Genomic DNA, 15,878 nt, shown 5'->3' on the forward strand with positions numbered 1-15,878 from the left:
AGAGAGAGAGAGATGGGATTTTTTTGTTTTTTTAACTGCTTTTGGTTGGTTCCCTGAGAGCATCATTACATATAAAAAAAATATTTTCAAATAGAATATAATTATTGTGTGCTGTGTAGAGCAATTGTATTTAGTGTAACATTTGTACAGAGCAAGCCTATTTTACAATGGGCAAGGTTTTCAAGTGTTTTTGTTTGTGGGTGTCTGGTGTATGCACTGACAGACTGGATGACAAAGTTTAAAAATACTTTTTTATCCTCATTTTTGTTGTCACAATAAATAGAACAGCTATTGCGATAAAAATTCAAGTCTTTCTTTTTTACAGAGCAATCCTCCTTTCTCACACTAACGTCAATTTTATCAGTTTGTATTCAGTTTGGGTTCAGAAGAAATCTTGTCGTACCATAAACACGGAAGTAGAGATATAGCACTTTTTAAAAGTTTGTTAAAGATGACGTAGGAAAAAAATCAGAATAAGATGGGACTTTTTACTTGCTAAATGCCCTTTATTGTAAAACTCAAAGTTTTGATTTGTTATCACAACAAATATGGGGAGATCAACCATATCTTAAAGAGGGAGTCGATGCCTGGAGGTTAGACTAGGGCACCTGTGTTCTGGGATGGGTGCAAGTTTTCTGGTTCGAATCCCTGATTCTGACACTCTGGGTCCCTGAGAAAGACCCTTAACCCCCCTGGGTGCCGCACAGTGGCAGGCTACCGTACTCCCTAATGGATAGGTTAAATGCAGAGGACGAATTTCACTTGAATGTACAGATGCAATGACAAACATGATTATTATTAAAATTAAAATAGTGATTGTTTGGTGGTTTGTAGATCCATGTTTCAGATTTAAGTTTCTCTCAGACAAAAAAAAACTAAGAAAACCCAAAGAAATGTGGGTGTTTAGCACTGAAAACCTTCAGGCTGCATCTCTCTGAATATCCCAGATTAGCAAATTCTGAGAAGGCTTGTTCTCGTTGAATCCAGACCTGACGTTGGAATAATTTATTTCCCTGATCAGAAACGATCCGATCATCCCTGCTGCGTTCTCTCTTCCCCGTCAATCATGGCATAGACCGAAGCGTTGGGTCCGATTTCATCGGAGAGTGTGAAAGCTGCAGAAGTGCATCAGAAATTCCGCTCACACATCTTCTCTCTCACACACACGTAAACACACACAGACGGTCTCACACACACAGCTCCACATCGAGTGCTCTCCTCATCCTTGGATGTGTACATTATTCCTGACATCAACCATTTAAGGGGACGGTGTCTTTGACACAAAGTGGCTTTAATTAAGTCGCTAAACGCACACTATCACACATGAGAAAAACACGGTGGACGAACAAAGCTGGAGACAGTAAGAAACGCTCTGAAAGTCAATTACAATTTTATGTTTGCTTTTAGATCTCTCCCTTTTTTTTAATGATAAATGAAGTTACTAATTTTGTCTGAGTTCTTGCTAGACACTGCAGCTTTAATTGCTAATTGTTAACAGCAAATGAATACATTTGCATATTAATTAGGCCCCAATTTACATTTTTAATTTGCCGCTTTCAAAGAGCGCAAGATAAAAGGTTGTGTTGTTTTAAATTATTTATCCTTCAGTGCAGAAAAGATGCTGAAAGGAGAAGTGTAGGCCTGATTTTTAACCCCGAAGAGCTCTGTCATACACTAATCCATATAAATATATATCAGTTATCTGATATATATAGTGTCTGTCAGTTAATTAAAAGGAACAAAAAAAATGAAAACCGGTGAACTCAAACATTTTTTAGCACAAAGCCGTCCGGAGAGGCAGAGAGGAGGCACCAGAGAGGATTTCTGTGGCAGCGGAGTTAGGAATCCAGATTCTTTATTCCGCTTTGTGGAGAAATGTGTGTCTGCGCCTTTTATCGCTCCATTTTGTCGTCTCTCCCTCCTGACACATCAATATGTTTGGCAGCCAACGCCTTCGTTTTTTTTTTTTTTTAGCAGCAAAGAGGGAACAAACGAACAAGTTCAGAAATTCATTAAGATGAGAAACAGCCGCCACCACGCTCGTAGTGGGAAGGAAGATGTTTTATTGTGTGTGAGATGAAGCTCACCTCCTTACTTGTTTGTTGGATTTGTGATCAACACATTTCCCTAAACTGGACACCTTTGCATGGCGACTTTAAAATAATTTGTGGATAAACTAATGCAATGTAAAAAAAATCCTTAGAATAAGGATAGATTAGGTCAGTACAGCAATGTTCCTTTTAAAGAGACTCACGTTAGAATCCTGCATCTAAAGATGCTGCTAATAGAACAAAATAAAACAAATAAACCTGAAATTATTACCTCAACCAGGCTTTTCACCTGATCTGTGTTCCTTGGTTGAAATTCTCTCTGCAGTTTTACGTGTTATTTTTAGGTGAAAAACATTTCCTAAGAAGCAACTTATTTTGAACGGATTCCAGACAGCAAATCTCACATGTGCTCAAGCAGTTGGGAGTAAAGGCAGTGGCTTAGAGCGCCACCTACAGGGGACTGCAAACACATGAAGTTGATTATTTTCAATATTTATATGAGGCAGGAAAACAGAAACTCTCTGTATTTATTATCAATATATAAAAAGTCAAACCGTAAACATTTTCACCTCAGGTAAAAATAATGAAATGCGTGAACGGATGTTCTGGCACATAAAAAAAGATTGTCAAGATAACATTTTAATACATATATATGTATCTGAAGGTAAAAATCTGTCTGATCTAATGTTTCAAGTTAGTTTGCCTTATTAATTTATTATTACTTTAACTGTATTTTAGATTTATTATTTTGTGAAAGAAAAATTGCACAAATTAAAGTTATCTTGCACAGAATCATGTACAGTTAGTAAAAGTATGCAAGTAAGTACAAGTAAATATACCTTAGCTTTTTTAGGTCAATATGTGTGTGATTTTACTTTTGTTTCCGCCAGTTGGATCCTTTTTCTCAAAAGCAACTTGATCTGTGCTACATTTTATGGTTATAATGGATAGGAACAAGACCAGCCTGTTTTGTCCTTTTAAAGTTGAAAGAAGATGACAGCAGTGGGAGAGAATGAATCCTCCAATCTTCCTCCAAAAAACACAACAGCCAACAAACAAATTAACAAATAACCAACAAGGTAGTTAAATGATCAATAGATAAGGTAATTTGTTCTCAACAATATTTTATAATGTATTTAAATTTGCAGGGTTAGTGAAATAAATAATCAAAGTATCCTTGTCCTTTATAGTAACAACATTAGTATTATTATTATTACGCTAATGTAATAATTGTGATTAATAATAATAATAACAATAAAAATAAGAATCAGCACTATTATTACTAATATAAAGTTTTAAAATAACAACAAACGTACTTTTATAGAGCAAGGCAATAGATATTAGATTCAAGTATCCTATATTAAAAATTAATCATATCTATCTATCTATCTATCTATCTATCTATCTATCTATCTATCTATCTATCTATCTATCTATCTATCTATCTATCTATCTATCTATCTATCTATCTATCTATCTATCTATCTATCTATCTATCTATACATATAATTTTTAAATATGCAATGGAAGGATAAATAAGTGTTGTATGAAAAGCCTGAAGACATATCCCCTCCTGCTCATTGACAAAAATCACAGCTGCAGTGGAGGGGGGTGGGATACCTTAATTTTTTTATTAAACAATTTAAATAGAGGAAATCATCCTGAATAAAAGCACATTGTAAAAACTGTCAATCCAGCCTCACAAATTATGCTTGTTATATTTTTTATCAGCAATTTCACCAACTGTCCCACTGGAAACATGCACGATGCTCCTGAGAGTGTGGGCATGTTTGTCTTGAAGGATGATTTCATGGTAAACTCAGGGACTTCAACCAATTACATAGTCACAGACACTTTATGTCCCATTGATCTGTCTAGTTGCAACAGGAGGACATTTCTGTCAACGTCCTTTTGTCCCTTAATACTAGTTGCATCCTTACAAACAGGGATCAGGAATGTAAAGGAAACATGTAGCGAAGGATCCAGAGATGTATCCAGAGGGGAGAAGCTGTCAAGAATCTGGGGTTTAAAGAGGTAACAGGGCCACTCCACAAGTTTTATCAGGCCTGTCAAAGAATCATGCACCACACAGCTTTTGATATAAAAATGTGGAAAAAAAATAAAAAAAAAAAATAATCAGCTAAAACTGTGTTGATCTAAGTTAAAATAAAAACAATTAGTGCAATTTGCACACTAATGGGGCCCCCTGGTGGAGCCTTACTGCAGCTTCCACAAAGTGATGTGCAGACTTTTCAAAGATGAAACATGAGCTGACTTCAAATACCTCCTTAAAACTTGCTTTACACAACCACTCATTATTTAAAGCTACAATCCTTATGTCTATGAGCAAGCTTATATCCATAAAAATCCAGATCTAGTTGCAACATACACAAAATACATGAGCTTACAAGCTCTTAATTATGTAAAACAGGCTTTTTAAAGATCTCAGTCGCCCTATTTTGCTTGTCAGTAAAAAAAAAAAAAAAAAGCAAAGAAAAAAAAAAAGCAGCATGTTTTCCACCACCGCACAAATCTGCCACCTCCGGTGATTGATGCAGTCAAATTAGATGTATGTGGAACACTGGCTCCAGCAAATGAACACATCAACTGATGACCAGCTGTTTCTAATTATTATACACTGGTTAATTAGGACGCCGTGTCACCAGCATCAATGGCGGCGGTAAACTGTGTGAAATTCATAATTCATGCTCCGGCGTCCAACGCGCCTCCCTGATCAAACTGCCACGGTGGATGGAAAAGGCCGTGCAGAAAGAGAGCATGGAGGGTGTCTGTGCGTGTGTGTGTGTGTGTGTGTGTGTGTGTGAGTGTGTGAGATTGTGTATAGACGACGGTGTGTGTTCACAGCTCTTCCTCACACCTCTCCCCTTCTCTCTCAGCAGGGTATGTGTGGAGGAGGCAGCGCTGAATGTCTGGATCTCAAAGGTAAGATGAGCACCTCACTCTATCTTCATTAAATATGACTTTATGTCACATAAAAGACAGACTCACGGCTTTTAAAAATGTCTCACATGTTTGAACAAGAATGCAAATGTAAAACAAGTAAATAAATAAGCAAAATATGAAAGGAATAAGTTTGTTTTCCGCCACTGAAGCCGTATATGCAAGTATAACTACACGGTTTCTTGACTTTTTATGGTCTGTGGTTGGATTACGACGGCACATTTGCCAGTAAAGCTCCAAGTGGAGGAAAGCACGGAATGGTGCAACTGCGGCACTCCATGGGCTCTAATTATTCTTCCTTTTTGTCATAGTTTGGGATTTCTGTGTCTGGTTTTGTTATGTTGGTCTTGGGTTATGTGTTTACAGTCTATTTTTTTTTTCCTGTTTAAAGTTGGTTTATCTGTAGGTTTTGAAGTTCTTGTTTGTTTTTTTAAAGATAATTTTGTCTCCCTCATAGCTTACCTTTAAGCTTTTTTATTGGTTGCTTAATTCTTGGGGATTGGTTCAACTGTGTCTTGCAATTAGGAATTTTCTGAAGATCACACTGTTTAAAGCACATTATAAATTATGGGTCAACATTTCTTCTGTAACATTCAGTTTTTTAAACTGTTGTTTGTTAAAAGTCATGTAGGCTTAAAACATCCAGAAAAGCAACACACCCTTACCCGATATAAAGACATTCAGGAACAGGTAAGAACCAAAGTCGCTGCCATTAATCATGAGTTAGAAAAAAATGTTTAAGGCGTTGTGACTCAAGGGAACAAAGGTGAAAGCCATTGACCAAAAAATAAGAACACATGCAATAGAGGTGAACCTTCTCTCTATCGTGGCCGGTCCACCAACATAATTTAAAGAGCACATTGACGACTGATCCAGGAAGCCACAAGCCCAAAACAACATCTGACGCTCTGCAGACCTCAATTCCCTCAGTTATGGTTAGAGATTTCAATACAACAATAAGAAAGAGAGATTGGGCAAAAATTACAGCCATGGCAGAGCACTGCTGACCAAATCTGACATTTGCAGAAAATCCTCTTGGTGATTTTGGGCAACATATTCTGTGGACTGGAGAGAGAAAAAGTGGATTTTCTTTTAGGAGGATGTACTACCCCGTTACATCTGGCATAAAACTAAATAATTAACATTTAGGAAAGTTCACCATGAAAAAACTATATATATATATTTTTTTATAAGGGGCCAATTGTGCTTGGATAGCAATCGTGAAAACTACTTTTCGTATTTACTCAGGAAGTCTTTGTGAACTATTAAAATATGTTTAATCTATAGGATGTTTCACTGTGACAAAATAAGGAAAATAAGAAGAACTCTGCAAGGGAACAAATGAGGGCTTCTGTGTCTCTTTATGCCTTTTTTATTAAAAAATCAGTTCTTCCTGGTGGATCCACATCAGACACACGTACAGCCAACAGTACGGTGAAGTTGTGACTGACGCCATGATGGGCATGACTGTCATCATGCACCGATCACATCTCACTGGAGTGTCTCCACATTATCTTCCCGACACAGGGCGGATTAAAAAGTGGGGTTTTGAGACGACTTTTTCCTTTTTTGCTACACGGCCTCTGTCCTCGTTCAGTTAAGTGATTATTGTTAAAACAGAAGGGGGGGAAAGGGTATTCTGAAAATAATTATGATAATGATTATTATCCGCCTGTCTTGGCTGTGGAGATAATAATTAACCCAGAAGAAGCAGAACCCCCTGGCTAAGAGACATTAAAGTCAAAGAAATGTGTCTGATCAGTCACAGTTTGATTTGGACAGCAACTTTAGATCAAGGCTGAGTAACAACAGGAACCAGATTACAAAATGCTACTGGTTAAGGGGCAATAAGACAGCACTCATCAGATTATTTCTCTCTGAAACGGCAACTGAAGCGTCATGATTCTGTTTTCCACGGTGACCCGGAAGCGACAAACACGAGACAGGTAACAGGTTAGGAAATTTGTTGAAGTAATATGATCAAGAGGGATTATGGAGGTGAATGCAATAGTGGCCGACTGGGAAGGCTCTGGTCTCGGTCTGTGAAGAAGGCATTGAGATGACGAGCACTGGCAACAGAGAGGCTAGAATTAGGGAGAGGATAGGTTGACTTATGGATGATGGCAGTAGAACTAGGGGAGAGTTAGTTGGGCAGGGGCAGGCTGGGGGTGCGGTCCCTGACTTGGTAGATGGTTCTTCGGTGGAGGGTGGACAGGCCAGGTGTACAGCAGGACGCCACCCGGAAGAGGAACCTCAGGTCGACCAGAGCTCCAGGAAGGCTAAGGGGATTCGGAAATGTCACCGGACTGGAGGGAAGATGACCACAGTGAGACCAGACTGGATAAGCAGAAGCAAGGCGGGATCTGTGGAAGTAAGACCAGGAGCATTAGCAGGAATGGAGACAAGAAACCAGGAACGACTAGGAACCAGTTTCAGGTCAGGTACCGCTCAGGTGACCTAACGCTCTGACCCCTTCCTTCCGTCTCCGGGCGCCTTAAGCACTCCTCTTAATGGGAAACACCTGCTGCCGCTGTCCACCTGTCACACACTGCTGGAGACTGGTAAGAACAGCCACACCACACCACAGCTGCGCTGAACCACATTCCTGACGCATACTAACCACTCAAAAATTACAGTTAACATTTTCTACGGAGTTTATGAGTCCCGGGGCCTCATTATGAAGCGTGCTTATATACAAAAAAGTTGCGGCGCAATGTTTAGCTCACCACTTGGCATGTCCACAATCCCCTAATCAACGCACATGTTTGACAGCAACGCAAACTTCTTCAGTTGACAATAACAAACTGCAAAGTCCTAAACCTCACCTAGATACACCAAATTATAACTCAGTTCAGTTCTATTAAACTAAAGGAGCATAGCACCAGATGTTTTTTTTTTATGAGTTTGACCTTTTATGGTTTAAACCCATTCAAAAAAACTGAATCACGTGTGGCCTAAAACAACAACGCTGCCTCAGAAAATGTTGGAAACATCCTCAATCCGATGTAAACTGTAAATATTTCTGTTTTAGTCACTTGTAGATGTAAACACGCATTGCCGTATTTAGATAATTTATGGGACACATCTAATTCACTGCAAACATGCCTTGAGGTGTCTCTATGACTGCCTTACAACCATGTAGCCATGGTTATTTGGACATTTGGTCGGTGCATTCCGGGTATTTATACTGATTTACATATTTATTTAGGGGCAGGAACGTGGTTACCCAAGATACACGTGTAGGTGCGTCCAATTCCAAATTGGGATGTAAGCAGGCAAGGGGTGCAGTGACTGTTGGAGATAAATAATGACTATTGTTATTTCCATAGAAAAATCTGGTAAGAGTTGTTGTGATGGTTACATAATGAGAATAAAGATTCTTGATTGTTTGAAAAAGGAAGGATTAATTGCTCTGCGGCACGCAAAGCCTGTTCACGAATAGTTTGGAAAATGTGGGGAACGATTAATAATGGTCCTGTCTACATCCTAACCAGGATGTAGGCCTGTATCACATCCTGAAGATGTGTAGGTCAGACTGACCATTGGAAAATAAGTTTGTTTGTTTAATGGGTCCTGGGGAACACTTCTGGAATGTCCTAGAAAAACAACACATTTTTCAATACCAGGAACCTTTGGGTTGTTTAAGCAGAGTGCAGATGTTCTCTCAATAAAACTTCCCCGGGCTGGCATCTGGATGTGAAACTCTTCTCTGTGTCCTTATTCACATGCATGATTTTACAAGTCGGAATGTTTTTGTGTGCCACGAGTTTCAGGATTTCACTGGGGTGACAGTGGCTCAGGAGTTAAAGGAGTTCATCTTGTAATCGGCGGGTTGCTCGTTTGAACCCTCACTCCGACCTTCTCAGTCATTTTGTCCTTGGGCAAGACACTTTACCAGCTTTCCCTATTGTTGGTGGTCGGAGGGCCCGGTGGCACCAATTGTATGGCAGCCCCGCGTCTGTCAGTCTGCCCCAGGGCAGCTATGGCTACATTGTAGCTCACCTATGTCAGCGTTTGAAAAGGAAATGGGTGAATGACTGAATGTAGTGTAAAGCACTTTGGGGTCCTCAGCACTTCCCAAAGAGCTATACAAGTACAGACCAATTACCATTTTTACCATTTCTCCCTACCACCAGCTTTTAGTATAAAAGCTGCACACTCTTACATGAGGTCCCTGGGGTCCAACACACATCAGGATTAAATTTGTTGAATGCAATGCAAACCAAGTCATCACTAGTTCAGAAGGGGGACCAAATGGTCACTCGCAAAGGGCCTTGATACCCCTTCTACAGAACATTAAGTGGTGCCACCATCTTTACATGCTCAAAACAAATGAAAACTCTAAGATTAAAAAATAACCTCCAGAGACTGTCCATTGTGTATAAACTTGGAAAAAATCTAAATCTGTTAAAAAAAAAGGCAAGCCCAATTTTGAGACTATACGTTCAAAAACAAGGCCAAAAAATCTCAACCCATGACTCACGAAATTTGCTAGAGAACAAGCCCCAAGTTGCTTATAAGCAAATTTGGCAGCACAGGTTTGTCACAAGACAAAGACTTCTAAAGGCAGGTTGTTTTTTTCTTGTCCTGTAAACTGACCAACCAGGAGAATAAAAACATGCAGGAATATTTAGCACATAGAGAAATATTCAAATCTCACGTTAAAATGCCTTAGCCAGAATTTGATCTTAGGAACTTGGTTTGAGGCAACAGCTTATGGTGCAGTTAGAAAGGTAGGAGGAACCTCTGAAAATTCAGTTTTTCATTAACTTTTTCCAGATGTATTTTAGAACTTTCTTTTTATGTTCAATGCTAGTAAAAGTACACGGTTTCTTGACTTGTTATGTTCTTTGTATGTTCAATGTCACAATATGTTTGGGATGTTAGAATATATCACTGCATTGACTCAGACATTGTGCATTTCCCTCTCTCTCTCTCATATATATATATATATATATATATATATATATATATATATATATATATATATATATATATATATCGGTTCAAACACGTTCTTAGTGGATTGTGCAGTTTTCAGTTTACTTTTCAGCTTGGAGATATTTTTTCTCTAGTACATGAACATGAAAATGTTTATCTTTTGCAAGAAGTTAAGCCGGTGTGTACAGGTACTTTTTATTGATTACTGCAGTCTGCAGACAGTAATCAATGCACACTTGAGCATTCACTTCTTGGAAGTCCAATCATGGAAAAACCGGGGCTATCATCATTATTTTTCCCTCTGTGTTTCTGATTAAGTTTCAGAACTTTATTAAAAGAAAAACATAAACACACAGGTAAACTCTGACTATAAAGGAAGCTGTTTTGTCCTGATTTTTTTTTTTTATGCTGAAATACTCATTTCACAAAAAAGGATAAAGCACGTTCAGAGCCGTGCAATTTTGCCTGTTAGCAAACAGCCTCCCAATTATCTTGGCTTTGATTGCTTGCTTCCATCAAGGTGAGCGATTAGACCACCGCTCCTGTGAAGCTTTGGAAGTCGTCCTGAAATCGCTGCACTTTGATTTCATCAATCTGCAGGCAGCGCAACTGGAGGAAAATGTGAGTTTTATGAGCAAAACTTATTTTTCCCCATCTTCGTCTTCCAGTTCCAATACAGTTTCATATTCAGGCCTTCCCTTGTATCAGATTAGAAGCTGTTTCGTTTTTTTTTTTCTTTCCAAAGAAACTTCATAACATTCCTGTCAAATTTAAGGCCTTGCTTTTTTTTTCATTTTTTCCCCCTCACTATGTTTTTCTGTTCCAGGGAGCATCGTCCTTGCTGGATATGATTTTGTACTATGAATCCACAACATATCTTGACATTTCTGACAACAGCAGTATGGGAACATCATCTTGGAGGGCCCTCGCTCATTTGATAAAGCAGGTTGGCTGACACAGTGGAACAGTAATCTTTTCATGTAGGCTTTCTCCCAGGGATAATGTTCATCTGGAAAAAAAGTGAGTTTGTGGGGCATTAAATGGAGAGAAGATGCAGGGTCGGACAAACAGGGTGAGAAGTCATCGCTCCGTAGTCGCTTGCGGCAGCAAACTTGCTGGGGATTAAAGCAGCGTCACAGGTTATATCAGTGGATGTTCCTGGCAACAGCAGGTTACAACCAGCCAGAGCTCATCTCACTGTGAACTGCGACAGTTCAGTCCACTTCGCTGAGGAAGCAAATTTCCTTTATTTTACTGAAAACAATGGGCTGGCATCAACAGCAGAATATGAGCCGAGAGCATTATTGCATCTAGTTATCTTAATAAAACACAGATAATTGTTTAAAATCATGATTCAGCTAAGCTATGCTCTGTATGTTCACTCTGTCCTGGGAACTCAGTGGGAACCTCCAGGATGTTCCGTTATTTTCAACACAAGTGGGTAGGAACTGGTTACAGTTACTCAATTACATCTACTTGAGTAACCTTTTGAGCAAAATGTACTTTCAGGAGTAGTTTTACTGCACTGTACTTTTTACTTTAACTTGAGTCACAGTATTACTCAAGTATCGCTACTCTTACTTGAGTAAAATCTCTGGCTATTATCCTGAGAGTAACTTCCAGAATAAAGAACATTCTTGTTTTAACCAATAATGCACCAGAGACAAAACCTCAGATTTAGGTTAAAGTGAGACTTCTTATTTGTACACAAGCTTTGCTATTTTAATGTTATTTTCTATCTGCTGAGCTCATTGAGCCATTTGGAGGTCAAATGAACATACAGTAAACAGTAGTTATTGTCACTGGAAGTACATTGCACTGTTCTAACATACTGTATATAAATTAACTGCTGTAAATATTGTTTTGAAGTTCAATGTTGAAAAAAGTAGAAAAGTGTTTTTGTCTTTAACATACCAGAATTAGCACATAACTTACATTTTTGTAAGTTGTTTTGTCAGCTGCTATGATTAGTTACTCAGTACTTGAGTAGCCGTCTTACTGAATACTGTTTTACTCTTGCTTGAGTAATTTCTTGATTGAGAACTTTTTACCTTTACTTGCGTAAAATATGTTGAAGTAGTACAACCCTTACTTGAGTACAATGTTTGGCTACTCTACCCACCTCTGGTTTTCAATGGGGATAGATATGGTTCCCACTGGTACCTTTCAGCTCTGCGTCCTAATCAGTGGAAGACAAAAATTGGTTCACCACACAAAAAGACTAGCAAAATCAGAAAAACGGGTTTAACCAAATGTCAAAGTAAACCTTTTCTCTAGTCTGAAACACAAAATATTTTAGTAACTAGGTGAATATAGTAAAAGGTTGCCAAAGGGGAACCACCAACATTGGCACTGACTTGCATGCTCCATGTTGTTTTTACAACTAAATTTTCCATCATTTTAATTTATAGTAAAATGGGTTTTGCAAACTTTATGATCAGTTTATGTTTCCTTCAACTAAAAATGCTGCTTGTTACAAATAACAATGTCTTCCGGTATACTGTGTGTAGTAGATCCATATGCAAAATTGGCCAAACAGGAGGGATTTCTGGAAGAAAGAAAATTCCTTCCTATTTGTTTTGGGTGGAAAGTGTAGAAGGTGATCTCTGACACATGTGTTTTGCATTTTTCTGTATATTTTACATGTTTCTCCTTGATGTTTTGGTTTTAGAGCACGTGTCTGTCCAGACTGGATGTTTGTAACGTGTCCCTGGTTGAGTATCCGGTCCAGTCTTTATCCAAAGCTCTGCTGACCAGCCGGCTCCGGGTGCTCCGCCTAGACAACGCCCAGCTCAGCGGTGCGTCACTGTTCACGCTGGGTATGAGACACAAACCGTTTTAAAAACAAATTTTAAAGCATGTTAAAAACTTGTCGTGGACCACATTTCTGCACAAGGCTGTGAAAGTAGTATAAAAAGATCAGTCATTGCATTGTGTCATTGACACAATGCAATGACAGAAGATTACAGACAGCAGAGCTAAGGTCAACAGGGAAGAAATTAAGTACGTTCTCTGGGCGCATCAGGTTGACAACAGGAAGTTGCTGCAAGGTTTTGCTTAACTTCCCTTTTACCCACTAAAACTGATTTCACATGAGGCCAGTGAAGGAATGTTGGACCTGCTTTGTGGTAAGATGAAAGTACACTCTTTCAGTTCTGGAGTTATGCATCTGGACTTAATAACAGTGCTCTGGTCTTTGGAAGGTTAAAAAATTATCTAGATCTAACTTTAGGTGTACAAAAACACGTCACAGATTTCTCAAACTCATCATTAATTAAACAAAGATGAATCCAAAATGTAAAATAAAAAGCTACACTTGGAAAAACTGCATCCACCCTCCATGATCCAGCAGCTTGTAGAACCACAGCAAGCAGCAATAACTCTCCGCAGTCCTTCTCTGTCTGACCTTTTCCTTCTCACACTGATGTGGAGGAATTTTGGCCCGGTCTTCTTTCCAGCGTTGCTTCAGTGCACTAAGCTTCAGCTGACAGATAGATGGTCTCACATTTTACTCAGTATTACTTTGACATACAGAGGAATTCATGGTCAACTCAGTGCCTGCAAGGTTTCGGGTGTTGGTCGCTGTCTTAAATGTTTTTTTTTCCTGTGGATAATCATTCTATCTTTAGAATGATGGACGTTATATAGGTTGGAAATTGCTTTCTAACCCTTCCCAGATTCATAAATAGATATGTGTTTATCTTGCTATCGGGTCAACACACAACTGTATGGTCCAGTCTAGCAAACTGCTGAAACTCTTGCTTTTATAGAGGTGATCACAACTGCTCATGATAACCAGAACGAACCTGATCAACAGCGTCGGGCTAAACACTGAATGTTAACGTTGAGAAGCTTGTGCTGATTCTGCTCTTTGATTAGCTCAGGATAAATGTTACTATAAATGTACGGCAACATTTTAATTTTTTTTTTCTTTGTCCGAACAATCCAGTTCAGGAAAAACAGTCTGAGGACAAGAGCTTCTGCGGTGTGCATTTATTTTTGGGTTGCGTGTGTTTGTGTTCTCTGGTCAGCAGGACCAGATTTTGACCCGTGACCGTCTCTGCAGGTCTGGACCAGGATTAGAGGCCTAATCTCTTACCTGCCACTTTACGCACTGCTGCACATGTCTTTAAAGGCTGTGGCCGCCAGGACACACACACAAGCACGCATGCACCCACAAGGCATTTAAGGTGTAAGCATTTCTCCGTCCTCTCTGCTGAAGATATTGATCATCTTCGCTGTGTCTCTCAACTGTCCCCCTGGAAGACAAAGAGGAGGTAAGGGGATGGGTCATGAACTAACATGAGTAAACAGACACACACACATGAAGACACTTCTTACGGGCAAGCACAAATGAGAAAGAATTTAGTATTGTGCAGGAATATACGCACACTCATACGCATCTTAAAAGGAGGCAGACCGGCATGAATAAGATGTACATTTGACAGATTGTATCCTGACAAGCTAGGAGGTCAAACTTTTTGAAAGCTTTTCACCAAAAATCTGTTTTAGATACACTGGAAATGTCCTGTCTCGGAAAGGGTCTAATTTTTGGTTTGTGAAGCATTTGGGCCCACTAAATGAGAGTAAATCTGAGTTTGTGCAGCCTTAGTAAAACACTTGGAGACCCGGAGATCTAACTGTGCTTCCAAGCAAACAGGTTCTCCATGTGGTTCACTCCTAACTCTTTGTACTCATTTAAATTACAGATGGGTCTGATAGTTGTAGACCTGTGTTATTAATACCAAAAAGGACTGCTTGGTTTGCAGGTAAAAGGTTTTTCTGTAAGTTCAAGATGTCATTCATGAAACCTTGTTTTTGTTGATCCAAACTCCAAACTCATTAAAATCCAGTAAAATTCAACACAATATAAACAGAAACATGACAGACATTTTATCCATCCATCCATCCATCCATCCATCCATCCAGCCATCCACCCATGTCTAGCAACTCTGCATCTTGTCAAATTGATGTCACAAATGTCACAGAAACAACGGACCATCTAGACATGAGAAACATAATTAGCCTTTAGAGATATTCCTGATAAACACCTTTTGACTTCTGGAGTGTTTTATTGCATATTACTATGGTCTCTTAAATTTTCAATGTTTTAATAAAAACATCTGGAAGTTTTCATGACATTTGCATGATATGTCTTAGAAAGAATTAACACTTCAACGCAGTATTTGCATAGTTTTTTGTATGGGCATAGGCATTTTTTAAGGTTTACACACTGTGGTATTTCACATAAAATTTATCTAAGGTCACATGTTGTTGAATTTGAAATAAAATATGAACAATAAAATAGCCTTGTTTTATTTTTGTTGAACAAGAAAATTCAAAACAAATCCACAAATTGCAAATTTGTTTCATTGTGTTCAGTTGTCAAACATGAAATCTTTAAATCACCCGTATAAAGGTTCCATTTCTGAATGTCAATCTTGTTTTTTCTGATCAGCTTATCAAGTGAAAATATTCACTCCTCGTGTGGACATGAAAATCAAAGCCACGCTCGGAGGCTGTCGCCTCCGCTCAGCTGGGAGCAGCACAGACCCAAATGGACTCAGTGTGCTGCCCACTCTTCCCTCCTCGTTTTCAGGCGCTTCCTGAATCTCTTTGATATTTTCAACACCACCCAACCGCCCTCCTCCTCCCACTCACAACCTGCACTCTCCCCTGTCGTTCATGCCTTTACCGAACCCCCTGGCCAATCCCTCCACCTTCCTCCCCAGTGGGGGTCCCAGCTGAGGATCACTGCCTTCGATCAGAGCGGATTGGGCGCTTGCAGTGGAGTTGGCCCAGATCAATCCCACCGATTTCACCATTTGCCTCCCGCTGGGCCCGATGACAATGTTGGCATTCCACATGCAGGCCTGTGGGTTTGATTAAATCTGCGGCATTGATCCGGGTGGAAGGGCATGCATG

At 39.3% G+C, this 15,878-nt stretch overlaps 1 protein-coding gene across 1 annotated transcript in view; it reads left to right on the top strand.

The window, feature by feature from the left end:
- Nucleotides 1-15,878, top strand: part of si:dkey-288a3.2 (protein phosphatase 1 regulatory subunit 37) — a 66,775-nt gene that overhangs the window by 15,409 nt on the left and 35,488 nt on the right. The window contains exons 3-6 of the mRNA XM_021310170.2: nt 4,949-4,994; nt 10,474-10,574; nt 10,780-10,899; nt 12,625-12,772. Coding sequence (XP_021165845.2) covers nt 4,949-4,994; nt 10,474-10,574; nt 10,780-10,899; nt 12,625-12,772 — 415 coding nt within the window. The remainder of the gene's footprint in view (nt 1-4,948; nt 4,995-10,473; nt 10,575-10,779; nt 10,900-12,624; nt 12,773-15,878) is intronic.

Source organism: Fundulus heteroclitus, unplaced genomic scaffold, assembly GCF_011125445.2.
Source record: "Fundulus heteroclitus isolate FHET01 unplaced genomic scaffold, MU-UCD_Fhet_4.1 scaffold_136, whole genome shotgun sequence".
Classification (NCBI taxonomy): Eukaryota; Metazoa; Chordata; class Actinopteri; order Cyprinodontiformes; family Fundulidae; genus Fundulus; species Fundulus heteroclitus.